General features: G+C 53.1%; 1 protein-coding gene across 1 annotated transcript in view; it reads left to right on the plus strand.

Annotated features, from left to right (window-relative positions):
* The window catches only part of IGSF9B (immunoglobulin superfamily member 9B), a 46464-nt gene extending 20428 nt beyond the window's left edge, over positions 1–26036 (plus strand). The window contains exons 8-20 of the mRNA XM_088017711.1: positions 2580–2722; positions 3038–3178; positions 3262–3378; positions 3661–3811; positions 4920–5043; positions 7403–7578; positions 8676–8902; positions 9712–9796; positions 12017–12178; positions 12553–12598; positions 13038–14687; positions 22498–22619; positions 25828–26036. Of these exons, the coding sequence (XP_087873837.1) occupies positions 2580–2722; positions 3038–3178; positions 3262–3378; positions 3661–3811; positions 4920–5043; positions 7403–7578; positions 8676–8902; positions 9712–9796; positions 12017–12178; positions 12553–12598; positions 13038–14687; positions 22498–22619; positions 25828–26036 (3353 nt within the window). The remainder of the gene's footprint in view (positions 1–2579; positions 2723–3037; positions 3179–3261; positions 3379–3660; positions 3812–4919; positions 5044–7402; positions 7579–8675; positions 8903–9711; positions 9797–12016; positions 12179–12552; positions 12599–13037; positions 14688–22497; positions 22620–25827) is intronic.
* Positions 26037–26785: the final 749 nt, after the last annotated feature.

A 26785-nucleotide genomic window follows, 5' to 3' on the forward strand; every position in this document is an offset into this window, starting at 1 on the left:
AGGCCTCATTAGCCAGACTGGAGGCTAGAGGACAGCAAGAGACTGAGGGTCATTTGAGGGAATGTGGGCAGAGGAATGACAGGAAGCAGGGACAGCCCAACAGGAGGCCAAGACCTGGACTGGTCAGTTGAAGTGAAGCTAGCACTTGCTGGGCATCTCCTATGGGCCCGGCATCGCTCCACGTGTTAGCTGATTCATTCCGTCAGCCAAGCTCAGGTTGGATTCAAGGATCGGCAGACCTTCTGAGCAGTTGTCCTTGCACTGAATGCTAGCCAGCACTTCTCTCTGGACCATGAACAAGATGCTCTCTGGTGCTTTTTTTTCCTCCGGTATATGAGGGAAGGCAGGTGAAACTGATGCAGGGTTAGATTTCCTGCAAGCTCTGTGCCTTCCCCCACTGTGGACGGGTGTGTGGGGTGAGGGGGACAGAGCCCTCTTCTGGGGTGACTTGATCTCGTTCTGCCAACACCTGGCTCCCTCCTGGCTTTCTCCTTGCTCTTCTCTTGGGCTGCCAGAGATCCAAATGGATGAACTGCTCCTCATGGCAGAACAGCCGAGGCCTTTTGTGCAAGCACAATAATTCAGTTTGCTAATCTTGAATCCATCAGCATAGTCAATGCTTTTCCACCCCCTGGCAAACTGATCATCGTGAGAAAGAGAGAGAAGGATGAGTAATGAGGATTAATTTCTTCCTTTTGATTTGTGGATGGCCCTGTCATTCAGACAACAAAGGTGCTGCGTTGTTACCATAGGTGACAGGTGAGGGCTGGTGTGGGAGAGCCGCTCCCCCAGCAAGGGCATGCAGCGGCAGGGTGAGAAGGTGAACAGTCTGGAGACTCCTGGGTCAGCATTTGAGCTGAGAACAAGCAGGAGAACAGTCGGTGACCCCGGGAGGTGGGGCTGGTCTCCGAAGCCACACTGCAGAGCTGGGTGTTTGCACTTGTCTCCTGTTGAATGGGCCTTGGGGTGTTGGAGCCAGGCTGGACCTTTGAGCCCTGCTCAGCTGCTAACCTCACATTCTCATCGTTTTCTTCTTGATGCAGTGACTTTGCCAGCAGGGACAAAGGCAACACTTCACCATTCCCACTGTCATCAACTTTAAAGGGCTTTCAGCATGCTACATTAGGAGTCCCGAGTTTTTAAGGGCTATGAGGCCCAAGAAAAGCGATGTGATGTGACCCAGAACATCAGGCCTGTCCCACCCAGACCTGCAGTAGGAAAAAGCCAGCCAAGAAGCTATTTGCACGTGACTTAGCTTGTGCCCCAACCTGTGCTGGATGTGAAGGGGCCTGGGGAAGGGAAAAGTCCACTTGGAGTAGCATCTTGTCTGGTTATGTCACTTGGGCAAAAAGGTGGCAGTGGCAGAGGGAGAGAGCCAACAGGGGTGGTCTTCAGAAGGATGATGAATCTAACCAGGAGTAAGCCCCGCATCCGTGAAGCCGTGGGCCATTTTTCTGCCTAGAGGGGTGTGTGGTTTCCCCGTCTCTCCCCAGTGCCATCACCCATTCCCGCTTGTCCTTTTTTACCTCCTTGCCTTCAAAGAGAATCCGGGGGGTGAGATTTCCAGGTGGGTGAGACAAGGATCTTTATTTCTGCTAAAAAGCAGTGTTCAGAGTATTTCCCATTCATAAACCTTTGAAAATCTTGGAGAAGAAAAAAAAAAAACTCTACATACAAAAGTAGGAAGCTATGTCTAAATATATAACTCGGCCTGGTATTTATGTAATGCTGTTCTCTGAAGAGCTCCAAATGCTTAAAAGATACCAGCTCATTCATCCTCACTGCCTCACTGGAAGTTCTGGACCTTTCTCCTTGGTAGCCCTCAGGGGAAATTGGGGGAATCGAAAGTTGATGAGTCACCCACATCACAGGATGTGCCGCTCTTGCTGTTCTCCTGAGAACCTTTCATCCGTTCTGTGGCCAAGGTTTATTCTGCATTCCAACTGCACAGAGGGGAAACTGAGGCTCAGGGGGGACTGGGCAACTAGCACAATAGAGAGGAGAGAAAAGAACCACCGGTGGTCATGCCTCTGAACACATTATGCATAGAACTGACATTCTTCTTTTGGCTTAGGATGTGGACCGAGAGCTGCTTGGTGTCCCAGAGAGATTTGGGATAAGGAGCAATTGGTGGAGGGTGTGGTCAAACGTTGACTTTGAGTTTGGAGTCTAGGGGCTGGAGATATGGACGTTGAGAGTCCTTGTTCTGCAGTTCAGTCCATGCGTAGAAGCATTTGAGGAGTGTTATGGATCGGAGCAGACTAGAACATGCCTTTGTTCTGAAGAATGCAGTCAGCTGGACAGGCAAAAGCCACCTGCAGCCTGCACTGCATGGGGGTGGCCTGGTGTGGACTCTGGGCTTTGTCCGTCTTGTTCCTCGTGGTGGCCCCGGCATCTGGCACTGTTGTGAGCACTGAGGACACATGGGTGGGTAGGTGTGAATGGCAGTTCCTTGGAGATGGGGTATCTGTATGAGACCCCGGGGGTGTGTGAGGAGTCTTGGCCCCCTGCCCAGATTTCTCACTCCTTGCCTTTCCTCATGCCTTTCTTCTCTCTTACCCCACATGACCCCTCTGCAGACCCAGCCCGTGTCCTCAACATGCCCCCTGTCATCTACGTGCCCGTGGGAATTCACGGCTATATCCGATGCCCTGTGGATGCAGAGCCACCGGCCACCGTGGTCAAATGGAACAAGGATGGCCGCCCCCTGCAGGTCGAGAAGGTGCTAGAGAGATGCATGTGGGGGTCACAGTGAGACACACTCCTGCCGCTGAGGTACTGCCTCTGAGGGTCTGGTTCCCTGCCAGGACTCCTCCACTCCCCACCAGAAAACTCTAGGAACCCAGAACTGCTTCCTGTGGGGGTCTGCTGTCTGGTAGAGCTTGAGCCATTCTCCCAGGGCACTTAGACAGCCCCTGCCCCAGGCTAGCTGGGGCTCTGCCCAGGCCTACCAGCTCAGGGCTGGCCTGGCGGGGGCCAGGACCAAGCTTCTGCCCCCTGACCATTGCTCCCTGCTCTGCTGTCTGTGCTCTGGCAGAACCTGGGTTGGACCTTGATGGAGGATGGCTCCATTCGGATTGAGGAGGCCACAGAGGAGGCTCTTGGCACTTACACCTGTGTGCCTTACAACACCTTGGGGACCATGGGCCAGTCTGCTCCCGCACGGCTTGTCCTGAAGGTGAGGCCTGGGGCTGAGAGTGGCCCCCGTGGGAGTGGGTACCTGAAACGCTCGGCGTCATGGCCTTGCTGTGCTCTCCCTAGGACCCCCCGTATTTTACGGTGCTACCAGGCTGGGAATATAGGCAGGAGGCCGGCCGGGAGCTGCTCATTCCCTGCGCTGCTGCAGGGGACCCTTTCCCTGTCATCACGTGGAAAAAGGTACCTCTGGGTTCTGGAGCTCCTGGGAAGTGTGGCAGATGGGCAAGACCTATAGTGGCTCTGTTCTAACAGGGCCAAGTGCTGAGTAGCGGGTCTGCCTTCTAGAATGATGGGTCCTCTGGAGGAGGGATGGTGGGGGGGTGCAGGCCGAGTGTGTGGGTTCTGCTCTCTTCCTGTTCTTGGACTTCTGACATGTTGGTGGCTTCTCTTCTTCCCTGTCGACCTGGTTCCTCCCCTGCCACCCCGCTCCTGCCTTCCTCTTTGCCTCCTTGTTTGGCCAAGGTAGGGAAGCCCAGCAGAAGCAAGCACAATGCCCTGCCCAGTGGGAGTCTCCAGTTTCGAGCCCTGAGTAAGGAGGACCACGGGGAGTGGGAGTGCATCGCCACCAACGTGGTCACCAGCATCACTGCCAGTACCCACCTGACCGTCATCGGTACGGGGGCTGTGGGCAGGAGGGCTGTGGTCTGGGTGCTGGGCACTGTCCACCCTTTCTGGGCATCTTTCCTGAATCAGCCCACCCCTGAACCTGGAGCCTGCCGCGTGTAGCCTTAGCCCTCTATAGACTCGGGGTAAGGGAAGGTGACACGGGGCCTGTCCCAGGAGATCTTTTTCTGGCAGAATGTACCCAGCAACACTGCCATACAGAAATGGGACAGGTGCGTGGGCAGGGGCAACTGCTCAGAGGTCTGTGTCTAGGGCCTGGAAGGGGAGCTGGAAGAACGGAATGAGGGGGACCTGGGAGGGGACCCGTGCACTTAGCTCCATAGGCTGGGCTTGGCATGGAGATTCCTGGCGTTCCCATTTCCTGGGGTGCCAGGCATTATGTTTCCACTTCTTCTGCCTGAGGTGTGTGTCTCTAAGACCTCAGCTTGTACCATTGCAGCCTGCCCCTCTGGGGACTGACAGCCAGTCGTAACAGCTCAAACAACACTTTGAGCATTTACCACCAGTTTTAGGCTCTGTACCAAGTGGTGCCCCATCATTTATAACCTGTGAGACGAGAGCTGGTAAGTCCCCAGCGTACATCCATTTGAATCCAAGGCTGGCGTGGATCGCACACCTCACTGAGCGTTGCATCGCTAATGAGTGCTGGGTCCAGGACCCGAACCCAAGTTGAAGTTCTTAACAGTTGTGTTGTGCTGCCTCTCACTTTGTTGTTCGGGTGGAATATGGCTGTCTCATGAGGCCAGAGAACTTGACAGGACAGGGGCTTTTTGGCTTTGCCTGTGACCTTAAGGGAGAGTGTCTCTGTGTTTGCCAGGTGAGCACAGGACTTTAGCCTGGGGTGACGAAGGTTCTGGTTTCCCTTTGGCCATATTCCTGATGCTCATGCCATGTCTTGCTAGAAGGACTAGATGGCACAGGGGGATGGGTTTCCTTCTGCAGCCCTACTGCTCAGGGTGTCCGCTCCTCAGAGCATCCCTGACCCCTGAGCGCTGCGCTTGGGGCACTGCATTTTGCTACTGTGCAGTGCCACTGTGGGTGCCCAGCTCACTGGACCCAGTTCATTTCAGTCTGAGAGGACTTCACTTGGTCTCCAGGCACCAGCCCCCATGCCCCGGGCAGTGTCCGGGTCCAGGTCTCCATGACAACTGCCAACGTGTCCTGGGAGCCAGGCTATGATGGAGGATTCGAGCAGACATTCTCAGTTTGGTACGGACCTCTGTGAGTCACCCCCGCATGCTTTGCTCTCTGCTTCTCCCTCCCCAAACCCCGACTTCAGTCAGTCCCTGGGATGGGTCGACATTATGAGAAGGATATGGTTCTTCGCCTGCTAGACCTCCAGGCAGTGAGGTGTGTTGACGCAGTGACTTGGTCTTATGGGGGAGGGGTGTGTCTGTCTGAGGGATTCCGCGCGTTCTGCGTTCCCAGCCTGGAAGGTTTGGGATGCCAGTTTAGGTTGTTTCCTGAAGTGACCATCGCCCTCTGCTGCTCTTTCCCCAGCTTATCTCACGACCCCTTTTTGTGTCCTTGGTTCATGCTTCTTTTAGGTCCCTCTGTCCTCTGGAGTCTGGAAGAGACTCCTAATCTTCAAGGGCATTGTGAAACAGCCCAGCCAGAAGCGTAGAATCTAATTTTTATTCTGTCGCTTCCCCAGTGGTTCCAGAAACCGATTTGAAGTGGTGCTTGCCTTCTGGCCTTGTCTTCAGCATCTCTATTTTCTCTAGGACCCTGTGTCTCTATTGTGTTTATATCTCTGCTGTTAATTTGGCCAGATGTAGTGATTTGAGATCTTTGCCTAAGCCTTGGGGTAGGTGAGGGATCTCAAAGATGCACAAATCAGGCTGAGGTCAGGAGGCACGGAAAAGATGGAGAGAGGAGCCATAGCTGACCTCCTTCCCATTCCCCAAAGATTTCTCTTCCCACACATTCCTATCCTGAGCCAGGAACTGGCCACCTGCAGCGTGGGACATCTTTGAGCAGGAAGGATGAGTCCTCCCACTTCCTCCTTTTCAGACCTGCCTCATCTGAGTGTATTCCCAATCAGGCTCAGCCAGAGCCTGGGAAGGAGGAAACATCCCTGCAGAGGACAACTCATGGAGATTCAGGGAGAGCCCTTGATACACTTCTCAACAGCAAGGGAGGTTGAGAGGAAGCTGCCCTCTTTCCCATCATGGTGATTTGTGGATATGTCCTGAATATCCTAGGGGTTTTGAGTTCTGGATAGGCACACTGGACCTAGGTGGTGAGCGTGGGGAGCTCTCTGAGTTGCAACCAGAACATCCTCCAATCCTTATCTCTGGTCCTCCGGAGGTTGGGGAGGGGGCCTGAAGTAAGGGGGAGGGGGTTGCTCCTGACAACTCTGTCAGGTGGCCACTGCAAGAATCATGGTGCTGCCAGGTGGCTGTGTGTCCAGGGAAGGGCGTTTGGCATGGCCAAGCCATCTTTGGGGACGTCCAGGTGGCAGGTCTGGGCATAGATTGGGGTTTCCCTCACTGCTTGCGGTCCTGCTCCACGCTGCTGCTCATTTGCACCGCTTTATTACACTTTGCTCACTTGCTTTGGTGCCCGGGGCCGGGATGGGGGGTATGGGTGGTTGCAAAGTTTGGGGAGTCCTCCTTCCCTCCTCTCGTTCTGATTGCCTCTGACTCTCCCAGTACTGACTCAGACACTTGGCACTAGCTTCTTTTTTGCTGTGCTTTCTGCTGCCACAGCTCAAACTCCTAAGCATTCATGTTAGTGAGCCTTTAAACATAGAGGGAACCCGGTGGGCGGGCGTCCGCTAAGTTGTAGCTCAGAGCTGCAAGAAAGCTGCCCAGGGTCTCAATCCCATAGGATGATGTCTCCTCCCCGTGGTGATGCCGGGGCATTGCACCTGTAGACGGCCGGCTTCATTGCCAGGGGAGAGTTAAGTGGGCGGTATAGAACAAGGCCTAACCTTCACTCCTAGTTCCCGTGTTGTCCACACACAGCGTGACCTTCCCCTTGATGGTGAGTTCTAACCGTTAAGGCCTTAAGGATCCTGGTCCTCACTGTGGGGAAACCCCTGGTTATTTTTGTCATACACCCTAGACTTCCTCAGATGACTCAAAGCTGGTTGGACTGAGTGAACCCTCTGGGTTACTTGATGCCCCACTTTTGGCTGTCCCTAGGAGGGTGCGCAGCTGAGGTCACCTGGGTTCTTCCCCTAGTCTGCCATTGCTGAGCTGCTCATCCTCACTTTCCCACAATGGCACCTGCCTTGTTCCTCATGTCCTGACTTCTCTCAAGGCAGAGCCCCTCTCAGCGTTGTGACCAGGGTGAGATTCTCCCAAAATGCACTTGGTAGTTTGACCAGGATCTTGAATGTCACTTATACTTAGGGGCTCCTCTTAGCAGAGGAGGTACCAGCAGTGGCCGGCGACCTGGCACAGCCAAAGTTGGGTATTTCCCACCTTTGGTCATTACCTCTTTCTGTCCCAAAGCCTGGGAAGGCCAGGTCTGCCCACCGCCACCTCCTTGAGGACCTTGCATGCACTCTCCTGTCTCCAGTGTAACCCACCCCACCCCCTTGTCCCCGATCCTCTCTCTTTCTTTTGGCCAGGATGAAGCGGGCACAGTTTGGGCCCCACGACTGGCTGTCTTTGCCAGTGCCACCGGGACCCAGCTGGTTGCTAGTGGACGCCCTGGAGCCTGAGACAGCATACCAGTTCAGCGTCCTGGCCCAGAACAAGCTGGGAACGAGCGCCTTCAGTGAGGTGGTCACTGTGAACACTTTAGGTGAGGGCCTTAGGCTGGGATGTCTTGAGGATATTTCCTGGAGGAGCTGAGTAAAGACGATAATGGTGGTGGTGATGGTCCTCGCAGCTAACTTCACTGCTTACTATGTGCCAGGCACCTTCCTACGTGCTTTACGTAATTATGTCATTCGCTCTCCCAGGAAGGACTTATCATACTGTTCTGTGGGGTTTGCCTGGACCATAGTGCCTTGTCCCACGTCAGAACACTTTGGGCCAGATTCCTGTTAAGGAGGAGGCTTAGTATTTATCCCTCCTTGCCAAGCCACATGGTTGCATCTTCCCGTGGCTTCACAGGGCAGGCTGGGAATCCTGCCTCCTGTGCTCTTACCAATTCTTTCCTCTGGCCCATGGCCTCGTCTGGTGGTGGGCGTGTGGCCAGTGCTCCCCGTCGAATCTTCTAGTCATGCCAACTCTTCCTTCCTGGACCCAGTGGCTCACTCCATCCCACCCCAAGAGCAGCTGTGAACAAGTGGCACCCCTCCAGCCTGTTCCTGGATCCTTTACTGCCACCAAGGGGTGCAGCAGTGGTGGGATGCTTACCCCTGCTCTAGAACTTTCCTCCTGGTCCTTGTTTCCCACCTGGGCCAAGAAGGCAATTGAGAGCAGAAGTGAGCTATGGGAAGACATTCCTACTTCCTTAGAAGAGGACATAAGATACATTTTGTAATATCTTTTTTTTTTAAGATTTTATTTATTTATTTGACAGAGAGAGATAGTGAGAGCAGGAACACAAGCAGGGGGAGTGGGGGAGGGAGAAGCAGGCTTCCTGAGGAGCAGGGAGCCCGATGCGGGGCTCGATCCTAGGACCCTGGGATCATGACCTGAGCCGAAGGCAGACGCTTAACGACTGAGCCACCCAGGCACCCCGCATCTATGTTTTTAGAAGTGCTCAGAAAGTAGGATCATGTAGGCCACATCTTTTATGTGACAGTCTTGTCCCTGAAATGACTCATGCAAGGGAACGTGACACATTCTGAGGGACACATGATGAGCCAGAAGACAGCATGTAGGGAGGTGAGGGAGCAGTGACCTCCGCACCGCCATGCCCCTTCTCTCTCTCTTCCCTCTGTGCTGCAGCATTCCCTATCACAACTCCAGAACCCCTGGTGCTGGTTACCCCACCAAGGTGCCTCACAGCCAACCGGACCCAGCAGGGTGTGCTCCTGTCTTGGCTCCCCCCTGCCAATCACAGCTTTCCCATTGACCGCTACATCATGGAATACCGTGTCGGGGAACACTGGGAGATCTTAGATAGTGCCATCCCAGGCACTGATGGAGAATTCTTTGCCAAGGATCTGTCACAGGTGAGGTGCCCAGCTCTTCCCTGCTGCTGTTCCCAAATTCTGAAAGTGACATTGACTCGCTGGAGTCACCGGAAGCTTTGAGTGACCCAAGTCAGGTGTACGAGGCCCAGCCATGTACTGTCCCCTCCCCACACCAACTCCTTTATTCTCAGATCTGCTACCAAAGTCTGGGATCCTCAGGTCATGGCAACTGAGGGCAGGTGAGGGGCCCCGAATGTGTAACTAGAGAGTGACCTCAGCTTTCTGCTAGGAATCTAACTTTGGCTGGGCAGAGGATTTCCGAGAAGGATAGTCTCCTCACTTTGCCCAGGGAAGGACCCCTGCTTTAACAATTTAGACTTCCTGGAGGAAGATACATTATTTTTTTTTCCCAGCTGACCCCCTTTAAACTTTGATGTCTCTCTAGCTGGAGAGAGGAAGCAGCTTATTTCATGGATACAGACAAGCTCATCTATCTTTCTGTCTTCCTTCCCTGGACACTCATTTAGTGGTAGAACTGGCTCATGGGGGCTCCTAAGAGAGAGTCCATGTTGTGCGTCTCTCTTTCCAACTCTGCTTTCAGTGACCTCACAGTTGTAGATTGAAATCTGCCATGGTGGGAGTATTTTTACCATGGAAATTGGCGAATGCTACAAATCAGGACTTTTTTTTTAAACTGAGAGCTGGTTGTTCATCACTTCCAGTATGCCACTGCTTTGGGTACCCTGTTCCATGAGAGATCATTGCAGGGCAGGTGGGGGAGGGTCAGTAGTGGGTCAGTGGCTGTCTCAGGTCTGTAGGCTGACAGGGTCTTGTCCTGGGGGCTGTAGGACACCTGGTACGAATTCCGGGTTCTGGCCGTCATGCAGGATCTGATCAGCGAGCCCAGCAACATCGCCGGCGTCTCCAGCACAGGTACTTGGGCTGGTGGGGGGGGGGGGGTCTGTTACAGCTGTAGGACATAAGAGCCATGTAGATGTCCTTTGCGAGATAGCTAATATGGGGAGGGAGGCTGAAATGGAAACGAGAGCTCTGGTGGAAACTGAGTCACCGCATTTCTTAAGGCCCTCCAACCCATCCTTCTGCTTCCATGATGGACAGGATTTCTCCAGCTAAAGAGCTGCATTTATGACACTTTCTATAAGATAGCCACAGGGAGAAATGTAGCTCATCTTCTCATGATAGTAGTCAAAAAGAACTTGGTTTACGTTCTTTTGCTATAAAATCCCTGTTTCCTCCAGTGCCGTCCTCTGTAATGGACTGGGGCGGTGAATTGGAGAGACAACAGGTCAGCACATATTTGTTGAAGGCCTATTATAAGACTGCTTTATAATTATGGTGGTTTTATTTGGAAAATTGCTGTTTGGTGTTGTTTCCTCCACTCCTTCGTCTCCCTAGATTTCTTTTCAGGCTAAATAAAGCCAACTCCCTAGCATTTTCCCCATTTATCTTCCTTTCTCTTGGCCCTGGTCCCATTTCTACACATCTTTCTCTAGCTACAGTTCCTGAGACAGCAGAGCCCCTCCCTCGCCCAGTGAAGTGGCTCCCTTGGTATGGGAAGAGGCTTTTGCTTAGTGATTAAGCAATGGCACCATTTCTGTGGGCACTGCTCACACAAGGACCTGCGGGACCAGTTGGCAAGGAGCTTGGCCAAGAAGCTCATGCAGCAGGACTCACAGAGCTATAGAAGCACCAGGGCAGGCAGACTTGGGGAGGGACAGGGGAGAACCCAAGTGGCACCAGAGCACTGGGGGCCGTGGGGTGTGACTTTTGCCTCATGTTAAACACCATGGCACCATGGACCTTTTTTTCTTTTCTTCCTTCCTTCTTTTCTTTCTTTCTTTCTTTCTTTCTTTCTTTCTTTCTTTCTTTCTTTCTTTCTTTCTTTCTTTTCTTTTCTTTTCTTTTCTTTTCTTTTCTTTTCTTTTCTTTTCTTCTTCTTTTTTTTTTTTTTACTACAAAGGTACCCTGTCTTGACTTCCCTCCAGGGAGGGGACTCAGAGAGGAGGAGCAGGGAACAGAGCTTGAAGCCAAGGCCAGAATAGAAGACTTGAGGGTTTTCATCAGTGAACTGTTCTGTGTTCAGTGGCTTTATGTCTGGCACCTGAAAGGAAGCCCACATACCGGGAAGACTCCCGTGGGTGAATGAAGGCACAGTGCCCTCAGCCCCCCGTCTCTGAGCCCCCCATTCCCAAAGGCTCTAGCATTCCATTTGCCCACTCAACTCATCAGCACGATTTGGGTTATTTTCATCCATTGTTCTTTTCAGCAGAACGATGGGCTCTGGCCAAATATATCAGAATCCACAGAATCTAAAGTGTGGCACTTTCTATTATAACTGACTTTGAAGTGGGGTACAGTAGATGGGGGTCTAGTCCTGGCTCCATCACTAACAAGCTGTATGGATTTGGGCACAAAGTGAAACTCACTTCTGTACCTGTAAAATGAAATTGGACCTGTGTTGAATGTCCCTGCTGGCTCCAGCATTCTGAACCCGAAACGACCAGGGTGTGCTCACCCTCCCTGTAGAAATTGCTCAGCTGTGCTGTCATGACTTAGAGATGGATGGATCTGAATTCTGTAGTCACAACCTCTTCTCCCTGCTGTAGTATTTTACCCTCAAGGTGCCTCCACAGTAAGTTCTCATTTTGTCGAGATGGCATGGCAAAAGGCAGCAAATCCTAACAGGAGGCCAGAGGTACGGTGTCGTGGTGCAGGCACTGATAGGCAATATTTATGTCAGCAAGTCGCTCAAACTCTGCCAGCAACACTTTCTTTACCTTAGAGAATGAGAGCGGTGGCATGTGCTCTGTTGGCCTCATGTGAGGGTGTGTGGTAGTATGCATGAGAACCCTTTGCAAAAAGCACTAGCCAGGTAGACATCATTACCGAAATTATTACCGCTATGGGGTAAGACATAGATGCGATTCCTTCTGTCTAAGCTCTGTAGCGATCACTTGACTTCCGTAAACTAGTCTCTCTTCAAGTGCTAGAGTTGAGCATGGAGCCTGAGCCTTAACATTATCTGTTCTGCAGAGGTAGGGAAGAGTGCTGGGGGGCTAGGTGTCAGAGTAGGTGGGGGCTTTTACAGGAGCAAGGGGAGGAATCATGCATGCTCCTTGCACCGCCCTGCAGACATCTTCCCACAGCCGGACCTGACTGATGACGGGCTAGCTCGGCCTGTGTTGGCTGGAATCGTAGCTACCATCTGCTTCCTGGCAGCTGCCGTCCTGTTCAGCACCCTGGCCGCCTGCTTTGTCAACAAGCAGCGCAAGCGTAAGCTCAAGCGCAAAAAAGGTGGGTGTCTGCCCCCACCGCCCTGCTCTACCTGGCCCAGTTTCAAATGCTCCCCATTGGAAGAGATGGCTCACGTTTAGCAGAGGCCCCCTTGAAAATAGGGAAATGGGGTCTTATGGGTAGGACTGTCAGCGGGCCTTGGTCTAGAAGAGGGAGTAAGGAAGAAGGATGCTGGGGAAGGTGTGATGGGGCCAGAATGTGAGAGAAGGCAGGTCTGTGGTGGTGGGCATGGGACTCGGGACTGGGCCCAAAGATACCTAACCTTGGAAGGAGCTCCTCCCTTCTGTGGCTTTGCTCTGGGCCCTGTGGGCACACGAGACGAGTTTTGTGTCCCTGGCCTCAGTTGGCTCTCCTCCCCGTCTTCTTCCTTCCAGATCCTCCACTCTCCATCACTCACTGCAGAAAGAGCCTAGAGTCTCCGTAAGTGCCTCCGCTGTTGTGCTGTGTGGACAGAGGGTGGAGGGTGGACACAGGCAGGTGGTGTGCCCCGCTCGGCCCCCAGACCAGTATCTCTAAAGTGTTGGCTGCCCACTGATCTGCATGGTATTTTTAAGTTGCACAGAGGGGGCAGTACTGTAGACAGTGAAGTTAGAGGTGCAGCTGGACAGAGCGGGGCAGACAGGAAGGGCAGGGCGGGATGAAAGGTGGAAATGTGGGTCTTCATTCAAAAAATGGCCGGCACGCATCTAGACAGTGGAGCGTTGGCCAAAGTATTTCACGCCAAAATGTGCAGCCCATCTGCACCCCTTTTTTTGAGTATTATCTTAGGTGTTTGTGGTTGTTCGTTAAGAGGAGAAAAAGAAGAGGAGGAGCAGATGTCCCCTACCTCACACTCCTGCTCCCTCACTCACCCCCACAGCTTGTCATCTGGCAAGGTGAGCCCCGAGAGCATCCGCACGCTCCGGGCCCCTTCGGAGTCCTCCGATGACCAAGGCCAGCCGGCGGCCAAGAGGATGCTGAGTCCCACCCGGGAGAAGGAGCTGTCGTTGTACAAGAAGACCAAGAGGGCCATCAGTAGCAAGAAGTACAGTGTGGCCAAGGCTGAGGCGGAGGCCGAGGCCACGACGCCCATTGAGCTCATCAGCAGAGGCCCTGACGGCCGCTTCGTGATGGATCCCTCTGAGATGGAGCCCTCGATGAAGAGCAGGCGCATTGAGGGCTTTCCCTTTGCTGAGGAGACGGACATGTACCCCGAGTTCCGCCAGTCAGACGAGGAGAACGAGGACCCGCTGGTGCCCACATCTGTGGCTGCCCTGAAGTCCCAGCTGACCCCTCTGTCATCTAGCCAGGAGTCCTACCTGCCACCACCAGCATATAGCCCTCGGTTCCAGCCCCGTGGGCTGGAGGGCCCCGGCGGCCTGGAAGGTCGGCTCCAGGCCACAGGCCAGGCCAGACCTCCCGCCCCCCGGCCCTTCCACCAGGGCCAGTATTATGGGTACCTCAGCAGCAGCAGCCCTGGGGAGGTGGAGCCGCCACCCTTCTACATGCCAGAAGTGGGCAGCCCCTTGAGCTCGGTCATGTCCTCCCCACCCCTGCACACTGAGGGGCCTTTCGGCCACCCCACCATTCCTGAGGAAAACGGAGAGAACGCTTCTAACAGCACGCTGCCCTTGACTCAGACACCCACAGGAGGGCGCTCCCCTGAGCCCTGGGGCCGGCCAGAATTCCCCTTTGGGGGACTGGAAACCCCGGCCATGATGTTTCCCCACCAGCTGCACCCCTGTGATGTAGCGGAGAGTCTGCAGCCCAAGGCCTGCCTCCCCCGAGGACTGCCCCCCACCTCCCTGCAGGTGCCCGCGGCCTACCCGGGCATCCTGTCTCTGGAGGCGCCAAAGGGTTGGGCAGGCAAGTCGCCGGGCAGAGGCCCCGTCCCAGTGCCCACCTCCGCTAAGTGGCAGGACAGACCTATGCAACCTCTGGTGAGCCAAGGGCAGCTAAGACATACCAGCCAAGGTATGGGCATACCCGTGTTGCCTTACCCCGAGCCGGCCGAGCCGGGGGGGCACAGCGGCCCCAGCACATTTGGCCTGGACACCCGGTGGTACGAGCCCCAGCCCCGGCCCCGGCCCAGCCCCCGGCAGGCCAGGCGCGCCGAGCCCAGTTTACATCAAGTGGTGCTACAGCCCTCCCGGCTCTCGCCTCTGACCCAAAGCCCCCTCAGCTCCCGCACCGGCTCTCCTGAGCTTGCCGCCCGGGCCCGGCCTCGCCCGGGCCTCCTGCAGCAGGCGGAGATGTCGGAGATCACCCTGCAGCCACCGGCCGCTGTCAGCTTCTCTCGCAAGTCCACGCCATCCACGGGCTCCCCTTCCCAGAGCAGCCGCAGCGGGAGCCCCAGCTACCGGCCCACCATGGGCTTCACCACGCTGGCCACAGGCTACCCCTCCCCTCCGCCGGGCCCTGCAGGGCCTGCGGACAACCTGGATGTGTTTGGACAGACGCCTTCCCCTCGAAGGATGGGGGAGGAACTGCTCAGACCAGAGCCCCCCCCACCGCCATTACCTACTTCAGGGTGAGTGTGAGCTGGTTTCTCCTGCCCACCTCCACCTGGTCATCTTCCACCCCCCATTCCTTACCCACCCTCCGCCCCTTCCATCAACCCAAATGACAGGGCTTGTCTGGACATGCTGCAGCATCCCTTCGGGAGAGTTCTGGTCTTGGCATCAGCAGGGTGTGGTCACGGGGTTGAGGGTGGGGCTTACCTGCCCAGGTACCCTGCCAGGAGCACGAGGGAGCCTCTCCACCCAGCCCAGAGCTCTCAGAAGGCCCCCAGGGTGATGGGGAGTGGACACACATGGGCAAGGGGTGGGGGGACGTGGTGTGTCCGAGTGAGTGGTCACCTCAGTTACACTTAGAGTGGAGAGCTCTCCACATCCCTGTGATCCTGGCTTTGGGGGTGGTTCCAGGGTTTACCCAGAGACCTCGTATCCAGCCTCCTTTCCTCCCCTGACCCATCCTCCCTGCTAAGCAGGACCCTGAAGCCTGATTTCCCTGGGCCACCAGGCCTGGGGCTCCTCTTCCCAGTCTCCTGCCCCCAATCTCCTGCCTTAGCAGCCTAGTGAGCGGGGGGAGCCCCCTCCCACAAGCTCTCCAGGGGGCACATCCTGGAGACTGGAAGCAAAATCTCAGGCCTGTGAACTGTGTGCCTGGAGCCACATACCCTACCCCAACCTGTGTGCCTCGCAGGAAGCTGCAGACAGACAGACAGACAAGCTCCTGCGGTCAGCCTGCCTGAGAGAGCACACTAAACTGTAGCAGCTGGTATTCCAGGTACCAGAGTCGGCCTGGACGCCCGTCTGTGCCTCTTTTTCTCTTGTCTTTCTTCCCCTGCCCCCCCTTCCCTCCTCCTCCCCCTCTCCCTTCCTTCCTCCTCAAGTCTGGCTTTCTTTCTGTCTGTCTTTCTTCCTTCTCCATCTTCTTTGGGTTGGCCCGACTTGCTCCGAAGGGCTTGCAACATCTCCGGAGTGCCCCCCTCCCCGCCCCCAGTCCCTGCTGCCCTCCCTCCCTCTCTCTCTTTCTCTCTGGTTCCGTCCTTTGGTCTCTCTTCTTGATGTGGCCGCCTGTGCAGGGGAGCAGAGTGTTCCAGAGGAGGCTGGCCCGGTGGTAGGCAGGATGGGAGGTGGTTGGAGAGGAGGGAGCCCAGCGCCCTTCCCCTGCCCCACGTACTCCCACCCTCTCTGGTACCTGGAAGTACAGCTTCTCCTCCCACTGGCCCCTGGTCCTGGCGGGCGGAGAAGGTGGAGGAGAGCTCTAGCTAGGACGCCGGGCCTGGCGCGCCCACGGGACCCCGTGCCTCTGTCTGTGCAGGAGATGCTGTGCGCCACAGCCCTGTCGTCTGTGCTTTGTGCAGCGCTCATCTGCCTCGTCCATCGTGCCGTCTGGTTCTCTGTCTCTCTCCTCTCCTTCCCCTCACCCCATTCTCTGGCCTCGCTTGTGGTTCTCTGGCCCCTGTGCTCCTCCCCTCCTCCCCTCTGGGTGTGCGTGGGTGGTTCCCCCACGGCCCGTGTTGATAACTGCTTTGTTTCTGATTGATCTCAGCTATCTGGGCAGTGTTGTCGAGACAAGCCTCTCCTCAGCTCAATAGGTAAGGGAGCTCCGCGGCCGGGGCGGGGCGGGGGGTGGACAGGCGGACGGGGCTTTGGCAGGGCCATTGCTTCCTTTACAGGGGAATCCAAACCATGTCCCCTCACCCCCTCTGTGGGCAGCAGCCTTCGCTGCTCCATATGCCACGGCTTCTGGGTTCCCCACATCATGCTGCTCCAACAGCCTCACCAGGCCACGCTCGGGCACCGCCTAGCTGAAGCTTCCGACCCCCACCCCACATGCCAAGCCTCTCCCAGAGCCTCCCTGCAGTTTTCCTCACTCAGACACTTGCTGCCAACACACCCAGGGCCTCTCACAGAAGTCCCCTGGGACCCTGCATGCACCCCAAGGGGCCTAGAATGCCTACGATCCGCTTTGCATCTCTGCACCTCTGGAAACATCAGGGCCACACTCAGATCCAGAATCCCCCCCCCCTTCCCCTGCCCTTTGCCATATTTTCCCAGCAGCCTCCAGCATAGTGCCCCCCCACTTCCATCCTAGCCCCCCAGAGACTCAGATCTTCCTCTGGGGTTGCTGGTCCCTCACAGTCTTCTTGGGATCTTTCTAATATTCTCAAGGAGCACAGGGTTGGGGTGTGGCCCAGCTCCTCCCCTCACCAGCTGGGTCATCCTCAGGACCAGGTCACCTGTAGTTCTATGAGGGCAAGGGCAGGGGAATGTCCCCACTTCCCATGTCCCTTGCCTTCAGTAGCCCGTTCTTGGTTGTAACAGGACTGAGATGTGGACCTCGCCCTCAGGTTCAAATTGCTTTCAAGATCCCTGTAGTAGCCACTCCTGATTTCCTTGGGTCACAGCTCTAGGGTCTTGGGAGGAGTTCCCCAGGGGGAGAGGACAGGCTTCCCCCAGGTGGGAGGAAGTTGAGCGGTGAAGCACTGTCTACTTCCTCTGCTCTCCACCGAGGCTGGTCCTCTTCTGGCATTCTTCCAGGTGGAGGTCTTGGGAACTTGGCCATTTTAGAGGGGTAGCAAGTCTCTTATAGAGGCTTAGGGTCACCTGAGACTCACTGTCTCTCATGGTGACTAAGATGCTTCTTTTTGCCATGGACGTACTTGCCTGCACCTCTGAGAACAAGCAGTGTGGGAGCAGGAGAGCCTCCTGGTTTCTCTAGGTGAGAAACATCTGCATCCCTCGCCCACCTAGAAATGTCAAGGGTGGCTGATGATCCTAACTCAGGACTATAAGTCTTCAGTCCGAAGAGTGGCTTCCCATAAGGAGGACTGGACTGCTTTGCCATTTCTTTATGATCTGCAGCTATAAACTTGTTAACAGCCAAGAGGCCCTGGGATTGTGTCTGAGGCTGGTTGGGTGCCACACTGTGGCCATTAGCACTGGAGAGAGAAGGGAGGGTGTCAGGAAGGAATTATGAGCCTACCTTCATGAGGGGCCTCCTGGGGCCTGCTGGATGGATGCCCCAGAGTGACAATGACTGGACCATCCTCCACCATCCTCCACCTTCCCTGCTCTCCTTCCCTGAACCCCAGTTATGACCCCTCTGTCACCAGAGAGGTGATAGCTGAAGGACCAGCTGTCACTCCACTCCTGGAAAGTGCCTGGACCCCATTCCCCATTGTTACCGCCACTCGCCTCACCCAGTTGTTGACCCCTCTCTCCACAACATCCCCACTGCGCCAGATCTGAGAGCTGAGCTGTCATACTGTCCCTGCTGTGGCAAACCCAGAAACCAAGGGCAGCGCTGAGGGCAAATTGGTTCCTTGGGGACCTGGCCAGCATCCCCAGCCTAGGAGAATAACGTGCTCCCCGCAGCCTCGGAGTTAGATCTTGATGCTGCTGGGCAGCAAGAGCCACTGCTCACTCCTGCTTGCTGAGAGCCTCCCCCGGGCGCGGTAGCTGCTGGGGCCATTGGGAGGCGTCAGGCTCCTCTTCAGACGCTGTCTTCATGCTGCGCCTTTGCATGTGTCTCCACTCGGTCTTGCTTGGAGAAGATGTGACACGTCTTGTCTACGTTCGTTCTTGCTCTGTTCCTGTTTCCTTCAGTCTCTCTCCTGTTCCTTCTCCCCCCTGTACCTGCAGTGGTCTTCCCCCCCCTTCCTTTCTCTCTCCCCTTTTTCTCCTCTTCCCAACTCCCATCTCAGAGCGGGGAGTTGTATTGCGTGGACCTGCCATTTCTGGGGCCGGCTGGGAGGCCGGCGGTTTTCTCGGTTTCCTGTCTCATACCAGTTAACAGTTCTCTTCTCACCTCCCCCTCGAGCCCCTCCCCTGTTAGTGCCGACTTTGGCCTCTCTGATCAGGTGGGTCTGGGAGGGTGGATGGACACCCCCCCTTTTACTGGTGGACCGTAGGAAGGAGCTCCCATTTGGAAACACGTCTCTCCCAAGCCCTGAGGCCAAACACTGGGTTTGTCCCCTGACCCCACCGGAGAAAGCTGTCATCTGTCATTACAGCTGGGTGGGAGCTGACCTCTGCAATCCTGGCTTTCTGTTTTATAAGTGGAGAATGGCGGGGCGGGGACCTTTTTCCCGGCCATACCTTATACACAAGTGGATTTCCTCGTCCCCCTTCCATGGTCTAAGGTCAGATGAGCAGAGTCTGCTGTCAGGAGGTTATGAAGAGGAGGACAACTCTCCTTAAATCACAGGGGCAGCCACCAACTGTTGGAGTGGTCAGCCCTTGGGCAGTAAGGGCAGGAACTGTCCAATGGATTCTGACTTCTCTGACCCGTGGTTTGCTGACTTTTTGGACCTTTTTGTCTGTGTCTTTTCTCCACTATTCTGGGTAAGCACAGAGCTAAGCAGCCAAGGCCCCGGGCTAAATGGTTGTGATTTGGGTTTTGTATGGATTTTATGAAAACAGAGAGAGAGAGAGAGAGAGTAAATTCCAGGCAGTTTTTGGTAGTTCTGAACCACAGAGAAACATCACTGGGACAGAGAACTGAGGTTTAGGGGGAACTCCATATGGCATGGAAGATCCAGAAAAACCTCTAGGCTTTTAGGCCTCATACTCTTACTTCCTGTGAGGAGGAGGGCCCCAGAGTTTGCTGGATTCCTGTATGTTTTAGAAGAATTGAATTGGACTGGGAAGAGAACGGTGACCTCCATTTCTTAGAAAGCCCAGGGTTGGATGCTGTTCTAACAGAGTAACCTACTGGTCAACCTCAGATTCACTTACCAGCTTTATTCCAGGGATAGGATGAGGTTGCTTAACCCAATTTTCCACTGTCTGACAGGGAGCATCACCAAAAGCTTCATTATCTGATAGGTCCCCTGTGGGCTTGATATTGACTGCAGACAAGGTCACCCTTCCTAGAAAAGAGAGACAATTTGATTCCAAAGGGCTTTACATGCTACAGGTAAAGTCCGTTGGGCCACATTTCACATATGTCTTTTCTGTATAATTTGTTAAAAATAAAGATCCATTTTTGCCCCCTCTTCCCCACTTCACCCTATCCTTCCAGACACTTGCTTTTGTTTTTCCCTCCTGCATCGGTAGAGTGTCTTGGTGCCTCCAGGAGCCTTCTGTCTTGTTCCTGTGTTTGAGCACTGAGCTCAAAGTGAAAACAGGTGGACAGCAGGTGTCCTGGAAGGGCTGGAGCTTGGCTCTTTCACAAGGGAAAATTGGCTTATCCTCCTCAGTGGATCATTACTGTTTGGGAATTTTTGCCTGAAGATATAACTTCAGCCAGCTTTTCCCCATCCCTGGTCTGTCTTACTCTGGCCGTGCCACTGAAGCAGAGAATGTCAGGGATTACTGCAGCAGGGTGAAGTGACTACCGCTCAGGTGAAGTGTGGGAGCACTGTTTTCTTCTAGATAGCTTCTGGGCCTGTTTCCTTTAGGAGGAAGTTGGAAGAGCAGTTTAGCCTAATGTTGAGAGTCTTGGCTCTGTCACATAATAACTGGATTAGTAGACAAGCTGCTTAACCCTACGCATTCAGTTTCTCCCTCTGAGAAACAGGATCAGTCTAGTATTTACTTCTTAGGGTTGTTGTAAGGATGAACACAAACTATCGTAGAGAACATAGACCGGTGCTTGGCATGGTAAGTGGTAAGTCAATGCTGAGTGACAGAAATGATAAAGGTAATGGTATGTTAATTTTAGTAATAATATCCTTGGAAGTTTCACCTGGCTTGGAGAAACCCTAGGAATGTTCTGGGGCACTCTGAGCCAGTTTCTCTCATGCCCTCCTGGATCACCCTGGGTTTTGTGGTTTAAACACTGCGCCCTGGGGCCACTTCCTTGTCATGTGCCTCCTCGGACCATGCGTCGCTCACCTTGTGTGGTCTTTTTGAAGAGGCTGGCCAGGACCAGGAGACAGGTAAACTGAACGGCTGATTCATACCTTTGATTTTCCTTTTAGGTAGCTGAAGAAGCCCTAGTCAAGGATGAGAAGGGGGTGAGGACATCCCGCTAGCATGGCAGAGTCATGCTCCCTCATACCCTAGCCATCTCCACCCTTTGCCCGCCTTCCAGATTCCTTTGCAGCCGCCGCCACTGCTGTGTAGGATCTCTGTGGGTAGAGTCTGAAGGAGGACGGGACGGGGAATTTGCAGGTTGCGTCTTTGGGGGTGGAAGACCTGACTTCTCATGGTGCGTTGGACTTCTGTCTGAGACCATGTGTTGCCTGTGTGTGTGTGTGTGTGTGTGTGTGTGTGTGTGTGTGTGTGTGTGTGTAGGTGGGGCCCTTGGGCTCCATGCTGTCAGGGGGATATGGAAAATCTAGAAGCTGTCTCTGACCTGAACTTTGGAGGAGCTTCTTGATACTTTATTTACTAAGAGGCTATGGAATGATGACATCCATTAAAGAAGATGGAGGTTGCTTCATTGCCAGTTAATGCAGGAAACCTGAGAGACCAGAGGCTTATCAACAATTAGTCTGTAAGTTTTTTCTTCCTTCATCCCCACAAGTATGACCTGGGGAGATGGGGCTGCAGACCCCCCATCCCTCTGTCATTGTTGTGCTGCTTTGGATTGCTTGCTCACTACTGGGCACTTCTTTTCCCCTCACAGGGTTGGCTGTCCTCCTTTTAATCAGGAGTTACCCAAAACCAATGTGATGGAGTTGGAAGAGGGAGATGTGGGGACTGAGGAAGAGTGTGATTCACCTCAGTGCACTATGGCCCTAGAATGTCCCTACTCCCCTGATGGTATGCGAATGCCAGCCCTGGCGGGAAGGAAAGAGCAACTCCTCCCTCTCTGCCTTTATTCCTCAGGTTCCAAGTTTGGCTTACTTTGAGAAGAAATGACATTGATAACATGTCTTCTAGATTTTCTTTTATGACTCTTGAAAAATTCTCTCCAATATGCACCGGTTGTCACAGCCAGTTCGTCCTCTCAGCTCCCTCTGGTCCCCTTTGTCACAGGGGCTGCTCAGGCTCCAGGGGAATTGTGGGCTCTGTTCTAACCTCATGGTTGATCCGTTAGGCACATGACAGCATCCGCCCCGCAGCTGGGAGAGAAGGAGAGGCCGACATACGTGGCGTCTCTCCCAACCCGTTTCTCTACTGAATCTCAAGATGTAGAGATTCACTTGGGCACTTGCTACCGAAGGCAAGGGCTTTGCAAGGCTGCCAGATTTGGACACTAACCATCGTAATCTACTTCCACCTTCTTTTATTCTCATGCATGACTGATGACATCTGAGCCTAGTCTGCAGAGGTCCAGGGAGACCCCCCCTGCTGAAATGTGGGTAGATGACAAGTATTTGTTGCTGTTAGCTGCTGGGGTTCTGCCTCACTCTGGTGGACGGAGGGGAAGAAGCCCAGTGAAGCTGGGTTTTATATACCCTCCCCCTCACTGGATATTGGGTTTTTCATTTGGCCCTGGCCTTCTCTTTTCTGGAGGTGGACAGTTCACTGGGATGGGGTTCCTCACCTCCTGCTTTAACCCACCCTTTTACTTTTCACTTAAAGGTCGTGATGATTTCTAACAACTTTGGGCAGTGAAGCTGCTTTCTTCTCTGACCTTCCTCCTCCCGGTTTGAGTGGCATGTGATGAGGCTCACTATTAAAGTCTGTCTCTCCCTTTCTTAGGTCTCCTGGTTGCTCTACAGATTGGTTTCCATCTGAGACAGGCCTCCCACTGCTGGAGTTTTCTACCGGCCTTTCTCTCTTCCAGGAGCAATCAAGAGGCAGGTGTCAAGGAACCACTGTGGACACCTGGGACTCTGTCCTCCTGTGGGTCGGCTGTATGGTTTTCTTCCAGCCCCTCTTCAGAAGCTCCCTTTTCTGGGAGCTGACCTGTGCCTCTCTAATTGTCCCTTCCAGAACACATCCACCTGCACCCGAGAATGCTGCTGTACCTGAGAGGCTGGAGGCTCTGAAATACCAACGGATAAAGAAGCCCAAAAAGTCATCCAAGGGCTCTTCGAAGTCAAAGAAACGATCCGGTAAATGGCAGATCCTCTCTTTTCCCCTCTCTCTGCCGTTATTATGGGATTGTTTGGCTCAGGATCCCATCCTTGGGTTTTCTCTAGAATTAAATCCACCGGCTTATGTTATTGTCTCTTTTTAATATTAATTACCAAGTAATACATAAATATAATTTTCATGTAAAAATAAGAAAGATAAAGTCTCTGATGGTCCCCCCAATTGTTTCCTCTCTCCTGGGATCCATCCTTCTTGGTAGTATGCATGCTTTCAGAGCCTTTCTGGGCATACGCCTCTCGAAAATACATTGTATTGTTTTAATGCATTTTTAAATAACATAAGTAGTATCTTATTTTTTTTCATTCTGCCATATGCCTTTTGGAACTATCCCTATTTCCTTATATTTTTCTCCTCTATTATTTCAGACCTTCTAGTTGGACGTGGGAATTATGGGATCCTACTCAGTGCTTAGGGGACATCATGGCATGGACCCAGCCTCTGCAGGATGACCAAACTTTTCTCAGTGAGATAGAATGAAATCTCCTTATCATAGAAAGGATGTTTCTATTGAAATATATCTGATATTTATATCCAACAGTGATCAGTAGCTGCTAAGATAGTGTAAAAATGATTCAGCCCTTTTTCACACTTAGAAAATTCTTTAGTATTTATCATGTACTCTTTTTTTTTTTTTTTTTTTTTACCAGTGGTTTTTAGGAATCTTGTCACAGGCTGTCAAAAAAAGACAGCTGAACAGTTTCCTTGCAGATCTTTAATAACCACTGGAGAGTAACTTTCTTTAGAGACTGGGTTATGGAAAAGTGTTCTACAGAGGCCCCTGGAATCTTCAGAAGACAGTGAGCACTGTTTCTCACTTAGCCTTTGGGTGGTGCTATTATCCTATTTGTTTATAGAGGGGAGTACTGAGGCAGAAAAGAGGAAGATGATTTTTTTAGGGTTTGGTTGAGAAATTGGAGCCCAAAGCTGAATGTTCAACCCCCTCAAGCCCATTGCAGTTGAAGAACCAATATACCGACCTACCTACATATCTATGTTTTGTTTTGTTTTGTTTTAACAAAAAGAGCCACCTCAGATGCCTATACTCCCTCTTATTCTGTCATGCCATCCTGTTCCTTGTAATATGTTGATGGCTCTCAAATGTCTGTTTTTAGCCCCGGTCTCTTCCATGAGCTCGAGTCTCGTATTTCCAGTTGCCTGCTGAACACGCACTTAGATGTTTTGTAAGCCTTTGAAAAGTCCAAAATAGACTTATTGATTATCCTCTCCAAATCTGCCTCTCCTCACTTCCTCCCCAGCTTCTTAAATAGCACTACTAACTACCTCGCTGCTCGGGCTACTTCCGCCTTGCTTCTTCTCTTGCTGTCACGTGTCCCGTCCAATCCATTTGGTAAGGTCTTTGGGCCCAACTTTTACAGCAGATCCTAAATCTGACCACTCTTATTTTATTTTATTTTTTTAAAAGATTTTATTTATTTATTCATTTGACAGAGAGACACACAGCGAGTGAGGGAACACAAGCAGGGGGAGTGGGAGAGGGAGAAGCAGGCTCTCCGCCGAGCAGGGAGCCCGATGCGGGGCTCGATCCCAGGACACTGGGATCATGACCTGAGCCGAAGGCAGACACTTAACGACTGAGCCACACAGGCTCCCCAAATCTGACCACTCTTTCCCACCTCATTACTGAACCCCCCAAAGCAGGCAGCCAGCAATCATGGCAAGCCCCATTTCTGCTCTGGACGGGAGAGGGTAGAGAGACGAACGGTGAGTTCGTCTGTGTTACTGTGATTCCCACCCTGATTATTGCAGTCGCCTCCTAACTGGTTGTCCTGCTCCATACTTGCTCCTTCTACAGTATATTCTACACTCAGCAACTCGAGTGATCTTTATAAAATGTAACAGCATGGCCTTTCATTCATGGCAATGTGCACATACACACATCTGATGAAAACCTTCCGGAAGCTTCCCACTGCAACCAGAGCAGATTTCAAACTCCTTATGATACCCTTCTCTGTCTTTCCTGCCTCACTGTCCTCTGCTTGCTCTGCTTCAGCTATGGTAGCCTTCCTTCTTTCTCTGAAACGTTTTACGTTGGCTCTTAAGCCATGGGTTTCACTTTTGCCCCTCCTTCTGTTGGGAACACTTCTCCCCCAAAGCTTCAGAAGTCTCATCATCGTTCAAGACTCACACGTGAAAGTAGAACTGTGCTTTAGTCCTTTGCTCTCACATGGTCCTGTTTTTCTTCTTTCTTTGTAGGGCTTTCAGTATCTGGAAATTTCATTTCTGTATTTTTTATTTTTTTAAAGATTTTATTTATTTGAGAGAGAGAGAATGAGAGATAGAGAGCATAAGAAGGAAGAGGGTCAGAAGGAGAAGCAGACTCCCTGCTGAGCAGGGAGCCCGATGCGGGACTCCATCCCGGGACTCCAGGATCATGACCTGAGCCAAAGGCAGTCGCTTAACCAACTGAGCCACCCAGGCGCTCCACATTTCTGTATTTTTTAAGTCCTTAATGTTTATCTCTTCCTCCTCACCCCACACTAAAGCATAGTTTCTAGAAACCCAGCACTTCACTGCCGTATCTGCCGAAGAGCCGTGAGACAGAGGAGTGGCCCTGGCAGTGTAGGAAGGGCCACGCCTGGCTCTATGGCAAGGATGGAAATCTTGGGTAAAGTCCATCACTGCTGGGGGAGAAGGGGGGTGAAGAAAACGTACTGAGTTCCAACCCATTCTTAGAAGCCCTGATCCTCAACAGCTGGAATGATGCTTGGTGCCCGGGAGGCATTAAAAGAAATACTGATAGTACTCTAATAAAAATTAAAATTCTAGAAACACTAGGTAACAGATTTAAATAAAAATACTTAATATTAAATAAAAGATAAAAAAGAAATGCCGATGGACTAGACCCATCCTGCTTTCTTGGCTCTCGGTATGAGCAGGGGAGCAGACGCGGGTCATTGGTGCTCAGCACAGCTGGCTCCAGAATGGGAGGCCCTTTGGCCACAGGGCTCCCAGCCCCGGCTGGGCCAAAGGGACTGATGGGTCACTGGTGTGGTGAGGACGGGGCTTCTCTGCTGCAGTTGCCTCATTTTCATGCCAGGGTATATGTCTCAGCAGATGAAAAAGGTGAGCGTGTGAGGTTACCACCTTCCCTTTCACCCACTTTATTTTCTTCCCATTTGTTTGGTGTGCCTGTTCCCTTCTCCCTAGACGGTTCTGCCTCCCAGGCTCAGCAGCTTCCAGACTCCCAGGTTCTGTGGCCCGATGAAGCCGTCTGCCTCCGAAAGAAGAAGAGACATTCTCGGCCTGACCCCTTTGCCCGCCTCTCAGACCTGTGCCACCGCCAGCTTCCGGAAGACCAGACGGCGATTCTCAACAGCGTGGATCACGACGACCCCGGCCACGCCACCTTGCTGTGACGCGGAGCAACTCTAAGTGGTCCCAGAGGGCTCTGGGCTGAGGGGCAGGGGAGGGAGGATGAGGGTGTGCCAGCAGAGGGGCAGTTTCGCGGGCTGCTCTGATCTTTGTTCTGCTCATTCTCTCTAGCGAGAGTGCAGCCTCCGAATCCTGGCCAGCGTGTCTCGCTTTGGGGACAGCGGGCCGGGGGCAGACCTGTAGGTAGAGATCAGGAAGTGAACTGGGGACAGGGAGAGATCTGCCTCCTCCCCTCTTCACTGGCTTGGTTTTTTCTGACCTCTTCAAATACCTTTGGAAGTGAAGAAGGGGAAAGCAATGGCTTTCAAGTCCTGGAAGGGGGCTGGACTGCCCATCCCATCTTCCAAATCTGCATATATATAGATATAGATACAAATGCATATGTATGTAGTTTGTGGGTTTCTCTATGTATATATATATGTACATTGAAGCAAAGTGCTGTTTATTTCTGTGGTCAGTGAAGGAAGGAGGACGAGGGCAGCCGACTTGAGGGGTTTGTAAAGAGGACCGGCAGAGAGCCGGCTGGGCGTCCTGATGTCTGTCCTGGGTGTTATTCCTCCTGAAACAGGATTCATGCCTTCCCGGCTGAACTCACCGTTCATCTCTCTACCCTCTCCCGTCCACAGCAGAAATGGGGCTTGCCATGACTGCTGGCTGCCTGCTTTGGGGGGTTCTGTAATGAGTTACCACAGAACTAAACACAAGCCTTTATTTCTTGGTTCCTGGGTGAAGA

Source organism: Eumetopias jubatus, unplaced genomic scaffold (genome assembly GCF_037043125.1).
Source record: "Eumetopias jubatus isolate StellerSeaLion01/CBP00866 unplaced genomic scaffold, mEumJub1_p1.0 scaffold_13, whole genome shotgun sequence".
Lineage (NCBI taxonomy): Eukaryota > Metazoa > Chordata > Mammalia > Carnivora > Otariidae > Eumetopias > Eumetopias jubatus.